General features: G+C 36.9%; 1 protein-coding gene and 1 long non-coding RNA gene across 2 annotated transcripts; both read left to right on the top strand.

Annotated features, from left to right (window-relative positions):
• Positions 1-2,384: 2,384 nt before the first annotated feature.
• On the top strand, positions 2,385-7,324 carry LOC129730491 (protein croquemort-like). The gene is made up of 4 exons (XM_055689853.1): positions 2,385-2,900; positions 3,688-4,514; positions 4,579-4,669; positions 7,123-7,324. The coding sequence occupies exons 1-4, from the start codon at positions 2,469-2,471 to the stop codon at positions 7,285-7,287; spliced, it is 1,515 nt and encodes a 504-aa protein (XP_055545828.1). The 5' UTR covers positions 2,385-2,468; the 3' UTR covers positions 7,288-7,324.
• A 1,932-nt stretch (positions 7,325-9,256) lies between these two features.
• Positions 9,257-10,073, top strand: LOC129732712 (uncharacterized). Its single transcript, XR_008729322.1, has 3 exons — positions 9,257-9,531; positions 9,618-9,840; positions 9,911-10,073. It is a non-coding gene; the product is annotated as an uncharacterized LOC129732712 (long non-coding RNA).
• The last annotated feature ends 1,233 nt before the right edge of the window (positions 10,074-11,306 follow it).

The following is an 11,306-nucleotide window of genomic DNA, read 5'->3' as shown; positions in this document are numbered from 1 at the left end:
ATACGACATCATCAAACGGGAACGGAACAAAGGCTACGGTTATGCAGAACGCGAATGACGGCGCGATGCGATTCGCCTTACCGTGGTGAAATGTACAGCTCTTTTTAAGGCGAAGTAGACCTATACATTTCAACACATTCCGTCTTGCCGAATCGCATCGCGCCGTTATTTGCGTTCTGCATAACCGTAGCCAAACACTAAGCGACGCACGTAACACGTAATAATAGTCAGAGCATGCATGTAGATGAAGATAATTAACTTTGGATTATAGCGCAAAACGAGAAAATATTAACTCTTCAAATATTCATTCAAATTTCTGTTGTTCAATTTAATATCCGATGAAATGTCTGTTTATTATCTGATGAAGTTCTTATATAGGCCAAATGATGCATTCCCAATTTACTAGGTCCATAACTTTGCCGACCGTGCTTGGGAAAGCAATCGTATAACGACCAATCAGAGGTCGAATTTTGTGTTTTGACAAGGCTTAAGGATTTTCAATAGTACAATAGTTCGAATGATAAAATTGCAATTAAATGCATCTGGAAGGAATCTTAGAAGATTTTCTAATCGGTTGCTGCAAAAACGATGGAAATCCATCGAATACTAACCGATTTATTAGCATTTGAAATTGGACATATTTCTCACTTTTTTCAGTTTTAGATTTTCATTTCACATCCCTATGTAGCTGAACTTCCTGAGAGAAGTATTCTACTTCAAAAGACAATTTCCACGTGTTGTAACGTGCTGGAGCACGAAATCTATGTCTGTGATAGGGAACCTTCACGTTCACGAGGCATGACTGAAGAAACGCGTCTGATAATGCGGTAAAATTTTTAATGTCTTTTTGTGCAAATCATTGTACTCAGACAAAAATCCTGTTTTAAATTGGATGAATTTTTAGCGAATAAACATTGACCGTTTGTTATTCAAAGTTGGTCATGATGATCGCAGCCTTTGCGCTGCCCCTACAGTGGAGGGTTTACTAAATAAAGTAAAAGTAAAAATTAGACAACTACAACAGAATTTGATTGCATTCCGCACAGAATGTCTGCTTGTGTTGATGCCAGAAAATTACTAACCTTCAATTATTTGTTTATTTGCCTAGAAAAAAGCATTTTGCGGTTCAAAATCGGTTGCTGATTACAACTTTTGAGCTGCCGTAACATTAGGGGAATTAAGATACACGGACAACATGCACTGTGGAAGCTATTTTACATTCAGTAAATTAGACGGGTGCGACAGATTCAAATTTCTAGGATGCAACACAGAATGCTTGCTTGCGTTGGCACAAATTATTAACCTTCAATGACTTGTTTATTTGCCTTGAGAAAGAAATTTTGATTTCCAAAATTGGATTTCCTGATGGCAATCTTCATGCTGCCCCAACACGGGGGGAATAATGGCTGTCTGGCGACACACGCAGAGAAAAACCGCGCTGCTCCTGAGACGTGGTGACCAACCACAGGGCTAGTGCTGCGGCTAAGGAAGGACGACTGCTGTTGTCGCTGTCTAGAACTATTATGAGAGGCTCCGGCTGAAACAGGCTCTTATATAGGCCAAATAGCATGTTTGATCCTGTCGACCGTGCTTGGGAAGCAAGCATATAACGACCAATCAGAGGTCGAATTTTTCGTTTTGACAAGGCTTGACTATTTTCAATAGTACAATAGTGTGAATAAAAAAATTACATTTATCTTCTTTTGGGAAGAATCTTAGAAGATTTTCCAATCTATTGCTGCAAGAACGAAGGAAATCCATCGAATACTAACCGATTTATTAGCATTTGAAATTGGACATATTTTTCACTTTTTTCAGTTTTAGATTTTCATTTCACATCTCTATGTAGCCGAACTTCCTGAGAGAAGTATTCTACTTCAAAAAAAATACAGAAAAAGTACGATAAATGTAACAGACAGTGGAAATCAGTCAGATAGTAATTTAATCACCATAAGAGACATTTGCAAACGATCTGATCAAGCTTTGTCACTATAAGCCGAAATGATGAATGTACATTTCTCTGTATTCAAACAATATCGGAAATACACAGTAAACACGTGAAAAAATATGTGTAAGATATATTAACACCTAAATTGACGAAACGGCAAAAAATATATGTTGAACAATTTCATTTTCATTAAAATTCTCATGAATTTCTAATGAATACTTGAAACAAAAACAAAATTTATTCAGTTCGTGCGGACCTGGTTGAAGCGTTTAATTATTGCCTTGAAACAGTTTGTAGCGTTGAGAGCTTATATCACCTCCGGTTTATTATCACGATTTGAACCGAATTACGCTTAGATTAAGAAACGAAGAGATGCATGTGCTATTACTGAACTTTTGATAAGCATTCAAATACTCGGATATGATGTGTTCAATTGCATCTTATCATTGATTCCTCAAACACCTGAAATCGACGCTCAAGTTTAGTCTTGAAAAAAAACGTTAATAATTGACATCGTATCATGGCATTTGCTTGTTCGACTAAAGCGAAACGTTGGTGGGCTTTCAGCACCGCCGGGATAGTTTGTATTGTAGCCATAATTCTTGGTGTGGTATGGCCCATAGCAGTTCGCAAAGAAATAGAGAAAGAATTTCTCCTAAAACCAGGCACTCGAATATATGACAATTGGAAAAATCCGCCTGTCAACATATACCTTGAGATTTATCTCTGGAACTGGACCAACACGAATGACTATCGAGATGCAGGGTATAAACCGCAATTGCAACAATTAGGCCCGTATACGTTTCGAGAGATACATGAACGAGATGATCTGCTGTGGAACGATGATTTTACATTGACTTTCTATCAGCGACGCATTTGGCACTACGAACCTGAACTGTCTGCTGGGGATTTGGAAAATGATATAGTTGTTTCAGTTAATCCTGTATTGTTGGTGAGTAGGGAATCGGATCTTTTTGTGTCATTCGAGTGATCACATCGGTTAACATCGACATTGTCCACTATGTGAAAATCTAGATAGTGGAGTTATTTATGTTGGCCTTTTCTTGTAATCAGAAAAAAAAAATAAATTCCATTAGTTAAGAGTTGTAGCATAGGTATTTTGTATCTATTGCAAAAGGTACGTTCGTCCTAGAAAATCCAGTTTTGAGTGCTAAAACTGTATTGAAACAGATTTTCCGGTAAAGATCATTCAGAGACCAACGACGTTAACAACAAACATTTTAAACAGATGAAGAAAATCGGTTGAAAAGTTTATCGGCATAAAAACATATACGGCAGTCATTTTTCGAAAAATCATTCCAAAATAATCGCATATAAAGTTTAGCATAACTTGCTCTAACTTTCTCCCTATTGCACAAATCTCCTTGAGAAATTTAGGTCGTCCTTTTCATTTAGAGCTAAACTGAAGTTGATGTTTAAAAAAGAAATACAAATAATAGGTATATATTAACTAGACCCAGGATAAAACTGAAAAAATAAAAGGCATGATGGGCCATTGATTAAATCCTTAAAATTCTGCGCTAACGTCAAAAACCAGAAGAATAAATTGTTTCGCCCCTGAACGCTTATCTTCACCAGAGCAGCCCAAGCATGTACTAGTAAATTTTTAATATTTTTTTCATATTAAATGTTTGATAACCAGATGACACCGTGACATTTTGCTAAATAATGCTTTGTGATGGCGAAATATAATTTTTCAACGAACTTGTAATTTACAGACAGTTGGCTACGCTACGAAAGATAATCCTTTACAACCTTTTTTGGATGGACTTATCAACGCGAGTTTCGAAATAATAAACTCTCCTTTCTACGTGGTGCGCGCAAAGGATATTTTATTCGATGGATATGACGATATGTTTTTAAAAGCGTTACTCAATCTTGCCGAACAATATCCGCAACTCGTTGAAGGCATCACTCTGCCACCATATGACAAATTTGGTTGGTTCTATGGCCGTAATGATAGCAAAATCTACGATGGAAAATTCACCATTGGAACGGGATTGGACAGATGGGAAACTATGGGAATGATGCATCGTTGGAACGGAGTTAGGCAAACAGAGTTTTACCGCGGCGAATGTGGTTTAGTTCATGGATCCACAGGGGAACTTTGGCCTCCTTTTCAGGACATGCGATCTAATGTCAGTGTTTTTTCACCGGATATATGTAGTGCAATGTCCCTTGAATTCGATGGTGAAATTAGTGTACATGATGTGAACGGTTATAAGTGGAAAGGTAATGAGAGGCCGTTTGATAATGGCCACCGATATAGCGAAACCAAGTGTCAATGCACTGCACCAGAGGAGAACTGCCCTGTGTTGGCACCAGGTGTTTTGGATGTGTCGCGCTGCAAGTGGGGTGCCCCAGCAACTGTTTCCTACCCGCACTTTTACCTAGCCGATGAGAAGTATTTGGATGCAATCGATGGAATGCAACCTAACAAGTCACAGCATGAGTTTATACTTGCACTGGAACCACACACTGGAGTAGCACTTCAAGTGAAAGCTCAGTTACAAGTCAATCTAGCAATTGAACATTACGGATTGACGTAAGATAACTCGTTACATAAAAATGTATATATACACTGATATTTACTATTGTATTTCATGTAGAATGCTCAAAGATTTACCCGAAGTGATGCTGCCGATTTTGTGGTTTTGTCAAAGAGCTGATATTTCGGAGGATCTTGCAAGTGATTTGAAGGTACAGTATAGTTGCTGTAGCTTTGTTCTGTGTTTCACACACCAGCTTTATTTTTTGCATAGTTTAAATATGATTACTGATTGGTGTTCCAGGTTGGGAATCTTAGCAAACTATTGATAGAATATATGTAGAAGGGTTATACCACAGACTAACAGACATAACACCTCGAATTTTTTTTAATAAAGTCATCGTTCGGAAGATACCAGTACTTCACGTTAGCAACACAAGCACCATCTGCTGCCGTGTTCGCGCTGCGTTTTGTATTTCGCTAGCGTACATGCATATGTCAAATTGAGAACTACAAAATATGTATGAGATTGCATGATAGCGCCACAGGTGTTGCCGCGCGATGACTGTTGTTGGATTGGAAATTTGAAATGATCCTTTTGTTGTGGCGATGGAGCAAAGATTTAGTGTTACGTTTGTTAGTCTGTGGTAATACTATACCGTGGTACGCTCGGGCGTCACCCTGTTACAAAAAATAGAAAAGCGCATTTGAAGTTTCAAATATGCGCCCATTTGTTTATTCGTTTTTTCAAGCTTTCTAGAATAAACCTTATGTTTGGAAAACATATTTCAAAAATACGTATAAAAATATGACGTTGAGCAAAACAACCTCGATAATGTTTAAATGTAACACGTGATGCTTATGCGCTTATGTTAAACCCAGGGTGATGAAAAAGTTTTCAAAAATAAATTCCCTGATTTTCCCTGATATTCGTCGAAATATAACATTAATTTTCCTGATATTTCAGCATTTAGAACAAAAATATTAAATGTAGAAATGCTTCCATGATTTCGCCACCCTGTTTTACATGTTTTTTTACGCGGATTCCCGTTTCACGAGGCATCTTTTTATTGGTTTTTCATTTTCAAACCGTTTGTTGAGTGTCATATGAGTTCACTTAATCCAATTTACCGAATATTCACTGATTTGGCACAACCTTACTATATTTTTTCCTAGATTTTTGATTCTTTTTTGAAAGTATTTAGCAGAAATTATTAAAAACGTTTAGCAAATGAAGTTTTTTCAAGCGAATTTCATAATATACGCGTTTTTCTTGCGCGCTACGTATCCCTCGCATAGAAAAAACTAGTTTAATACCATGCTTATATTTCCTAGCTAAACAGACTTGTACGTATTTAAAAATTGCAAATATTTCGTCCTGGAACACTGTAGGTCCGCGACCTATTTCTGTACCATTTATGTCTGCTCCGGTTGAATAGTTAATTTTTGAGCAATCTGTGTAGAAGACGACAGAGCCTTGTCGAATATAATGTTTGGTTTAGCTTCCATCCAAGTTTCGTTACCTAGTGGCCCGTCTGGTCTTTAGATTCTTTTTGTGGCGTGTTAGTTGCCTATTTGCCACCTCTAGTTGTATTACCTGGTAGCGTGGTAACAGATGCAGAATTGCATCTAGGGCTTTCAATGGAGCACTATGCATTGGCCCAGTAACTGCATTACAAATTTTTGCTTGTTCGCGTTGACCTTTCTTTGATTTTGAGCCACCTTGGTCCCATTATTGCCTGGTACAACCAATAGATTATGCATGGTCTTAATTCCCATCTGCCTATGGCTTTGATACATGTCCAATAGACACTTGTACCTTTACCGATGACATATCCAATATGTGCATTCCAGCTGAGTTTCTGATCCAAAATCACCCCAAGGTGTTTGGTCTCAGTGGAAAATATCGGTGTAGTCTCGCCCAATTTCAGGCTATCTAAGTTATAACTTCTTTTCCAAGTCAATATAAAAATAGTTGTTTTTGAAGGGGTATGGTCAGCTCCTTATGTCTGCATAGTTTTATCCTCAGTTCAGAGCTAACTGCATTCTTTCCGCTATTATACTGTCAAATTTCCTCTCGCGAGAAAAACAACATCATCGGCGAATCTGAATACTTCGAAACCTTTGATATGAATATCACTCTCGTGATTTTCTCCAATTAGTGGCTATATAATCAAGGTTAAGACTGACCCTAAAATTTATATTTAATATCACGGTTATGAATGGAATTATTACCCGGTTAATATGCGTGATAGATGAATAGTTTTATCAAGTGGTACTGTTTAGTAGTACAGAGCAGACACCCCAATAGAGCAGAATTGTTTAGAAATATACAAATATTCTGTAGGTACAAAGCTTGGAGCCAATTTCGGAAAAAAGTATTCAACATTCAATTTTTGTGTATTCTTGGTAATTTATGTTTTTTAGTTTATTATAGTTTAATTATTTGACACGGCACGATGATTTATGTTCCAAAATATCTACTTTTTGGTTACGATTATCGATTCTTTTCAACACAATATTATTTGACTTTCGTGTCAAATTGACAATTTTAATCATCCACTGTCATCGAGGATGAATTTTTGTGTGGCTGAATAGTTATCATTTTACATTAAAAATACCAGATTTCAAGAGCAACCTTTCTTACTTCTCATTTTATTTTTAGCTGCTTCTTATTCTGCCGGATATCGGAATGTACATTGCTATCGGCCTTGGCATCATTGGTTTGATCAGTTTCACAGCTGCGTTGTATTGTTCGCTTAAGGTTTGGAAAACATCGAAGCAAGAGCCTGAGTGCACACGAGATAAGACAACCGAAACGATTGAGTAGAAATGATGTTTTTATAAAAATAAATCTGTTTGTACATTTGCGCAATTTTCATTTTTATACTTTTTGCGGTCGTAGTTTATTCGTACGAAAATATTAGAACGAGACGAAAACGAGAAGAGCATTTTCCAACTCCTTCAATTAGCCCGACCATTTGAAACCAAATTCTGAGGTAATAAAGTTTCCTGATTTCTGTGTTCCAATACATAACGAACAGAGTAACAGTTCGATTCCAATGAATTTCAAAAGACACCTATAGGGCAACTAGACCTTTCAGTTAATACCAATTTTGTGAGAATTAGAACAACCATCTGTGAGAAAAGTAAGTAAGTCTGCTTGCTCTGGAATATGTTTCTTTTTGTAACGTGATTTCACATTTTTATACACAATGGACCAAGCGACAGTCCGATTACAATGAAATTGAATATGGTCTTATAGGGCAATTAGACCTTCCACGCGACACTAAATTTGTAAAAATCGCCATCTCTGAGAAGTACGAATAATTTAAAACAGCATCTGAAACTTGTTTCTTCTCATAACTTTTAAACCATAAGTTCATTATAAAATTTATTAGTCAAGGGCTTTGGAAACATTTGTTTATTTGATACCAATTTCGTTCTAATTGGTTTGATAGTTTCTGGAGTAATGAAGTTTTGTGATTTTCATATTTTGATACATAACAAAGTAACAAAGTTATCCGATTATAATAAAACTTAATAGAGTCTTATGGGATAACTTGACCTTTTATTTCCAACTGTTTCATACTGGTCTTTAAATACTCACAAACATTCACATATGAAAATGCGAATATGTGCCGTAAATTTGCATTTTTCTAAGTAACATTTCATATAATTACGCTATCTTACAGGGGAGGGAGGGGGGAGAATTGATTATCTTACGTAAGAAAAATATTGTTATTGCAGCTGTTCAAAAACCCATGTTCATGAAAGCGTGGACGGTACAATTCATGGAAAGAAATTACGGAATTACTCGAATAAAGGACAGAAGAGGAAACGAAGTACTGGGCTTGCTTCATAATGATAAAACTAAAATAAAAAAAAACTATACATGCTGGCAGTATGATCTTCCTATGGCGGAGAGGGGGGGGGGGGGGGTATTAAAAAATCTTACGATGTCTTACAATGGGGGGAGGGGGGGGTCGGGAAAGTGGAAAAATAGGCTTACGTAATTATTGAACGACCCCCAACAGCGGTTGTAACACTTCCTCCTTTGCTTCCCTAACGACCGTGGTCGGCGTCGCAATCGATATTTACAAAGCGGAAGCTACTGAATTGTTGTATATTGAAGATGGTGATGGTTATCCCAAATAGCCATCTATAACATCTATAATAACCAACATTGATGGGTTTTATTGTTGTATATTTTAGTATATCCAGTACCTGTTTTAAAAATTCTGAACCCGGAGAAAATGCATTGAAGAGTCATAGGACTAGGGTGCCAACCAAAATGGTCATTTTTAGAAACCATATACAAAAGGTTCACCTGCCCAAAAAACACCCTTTGCCAAATTTCAGCTCAATCGGACTTATAATAGGGGAGCGCAAATGAAAATCCAAAAATTAACCCAACGGAGTGGGGTGCATGAAATTTTGGTTTTCGAAATTTTGTTTTGGTGCCTTAAATTGATGGCTTAAAAATGCATGAAACGTCGACATCTGGTATCATCTGAAGAAAAAATTGACGATGTTAGTGTTTTTCAAATTTCTCAAGGTCAAACTTCAATCGCTTTGCGCCACCCCGTTTCAAGTCCGATCGAGCTAAAATTTTGCACAGGGTGTTTTTTCGAGTAGAAGAACATTTTGTGTAGGGTTTTCTAATTTTCTGGTTACTTGTTTCCTATATAAGTGATTGGTACCCTAAGTCATACATTCAAATAATACTTTGAAAAACTATCAAAGTTAGCCGCTTTTACGTACCGTTTGATTCAAACATTAAGCACTTCAGAATAAACAGTTCAGCCTAGTTCAGTTAATTTTAGCTGGTGTAATAAAAAGTATGATTATTATATACCGATGTGATGTGGCATCGATTTGTTTATAAATAATTATCAAATTATCAGTTGCCGAGGATGAAGCAAATAAGCTTTGATCTGCTTTAATCGGTAGCGCTTACCGGGACAAATCAATAGGACGATCCACCGGCCTAACTTCAAAAGATGACACTATACCGGTGAAAAACAATTTAAATATGAACAACGGGCATTACTGAAATCGGTAACAAAGATAGGTGAATTAAAATACCCAAACTTTAAATATCTTGTGGATATTTATTTTTATCTAAGCGAGTTTTAACAACCGAAAAAATTCTTGCAGTTGATTCTCCCGGACTTGCTTCTAAGGAATTTGCCCCGGCTATAAACTTTCAGCAGCGGCAGCATTTAATAAAGATTTCCGGAGCTTAATTTTGTCCTTCAACAGTTTCAGTGCTGTTTCAAACACTCGCTCTTGATCTAGAGCTCCTTATAAATCTGATTCCTGTAAAAAATTGATAAATAATTGTGCGGCTGTTTTGCTGTGCTGATCAGCCCGATTCACGGTATTCTAAAATTGCATTTTTAGTTATTGTTATCAGTTTAGTAGTTATCTTATCTGTTTTTCATCCTTAGCGTAAAAAATCAGTCGCAGCGGCACATTCGAGGCAGGACGATCATAACGGAACTCTTCTGTAGAAGGAAACGCAACAATTCAAGCGAAAACAAATTAACTGATGTAATTCGAAGATTTGCTAGCTGTCATTTAGCGATGTCTCGTCTTCATCCCTCCAGTGTAAAAAAGCTACCTCACCGCGCGCCTACTTTTTAATAAAAACCGTTACATCATGTATCTCTACATTATGGGACCACTTGCAGGAAGCGTTGAAAAAAGTAACAGTATTTAGACGATCTCACCCTCTTTTTTAGCGGAATTGCTTAGCATTGTTCGGCATTTGAATCAAACTCCAATTCAAAACCCTTTTTGTTTTCATGTATAAAACAATTTTAAATTTATATAAATAGCACTTTATTGCAGCAACAATAAAATCAAGATCAAGGAGAAAGTTCATTATGGGAGCTCGTAGTCTCAAAGCTATAGAGACCGCTTTGAAAAACGAATGGTCATTAGACTGGGACACGGTTATATGGGAAAAAGCGATGATGTTAGTTTTTCGCTCCCATGCACTTTTCGTGTTCCTTATGGATCCTATAACAACTGGGTAACTTTTCAGATCGATCAGTGAAACGCCCGATTTGCGCCCGATTTTTAAAGTTTCCATACGATTTTATATGGGAAAATTCACTTTTTCAAAACTTATTCTCTAGAAATTCCCAGTTGGGTCCTAAAAATATATCGATACATGATATTTGTAGGAAATTTTCCTGGGAAAAACTCTTCTGAAGACCGTAAGGCGCTACGATGCTTGTAGAAACAGCTTTTCATCCCAAACTGATTGAATGTCTGACGGACGGCTCACAATTGAATTTTACTAGCAATACTGCTGCACTGCCGTGAGATAACATTGTGACGTAGATCCAAGTGATCAGTTTTTCAGTACGGCCCAAAAACGAAAGAATTCTTCGTCACTTTTGTATGGAAATGTATGCCAACGTCACTTTGTTTTTTTGATTTTATGCAATGTATGAATAAGTAACAACGAAAAGGAAGATATCAAAAGATAGGTCCTCGAATAATGAACCAATTGGCATGAAAAACTCATATTCGAGAAAGTGGCACTTACGTCACTTTGTCATCTCACGGCAGTGCAGGATGCTGCTGTTGCAAATTCAACCATGTGATGAGAAATGATATCGCTTGGATTTATCTTGGAGGCTTCCCCGAAGATACTATGAGCAAAAATCACACTTTGAAAATTAATTCAACGCGAAATTATTTCTCATACTTAAGCAAGTCTGCAATAGCAGCTGGAAAATTTCAATTGTGAGCCGTCTGTCAGACATTTAATCAGTTTGCAAATCGCAAATCGGGCATTTCACCGATCGATCTGAAAAGTTATACAGTAATTAT

This window comes from Wyeomyia smithii, chromosome 3 (genome assembly GCF_029784165.1).
Source record: "Wyeomyia smithii strain HCP4-BCI-WySm-NY-G18 chromosome 3, ASM2978416v1, whole genome shotgun sequence".
Taxonomy (NCBI): Eukaryota; Metazoa; Arthropoda; class Insecta; order Diptera; family Culicidae; genus Wyeomyia; species Wyeomyia smithii.
The sequence above is the reverse complement of the archived record's forward strand: the minus strand, read 5'-3'. Positions and strand labels throughout refer to the sequence as shown.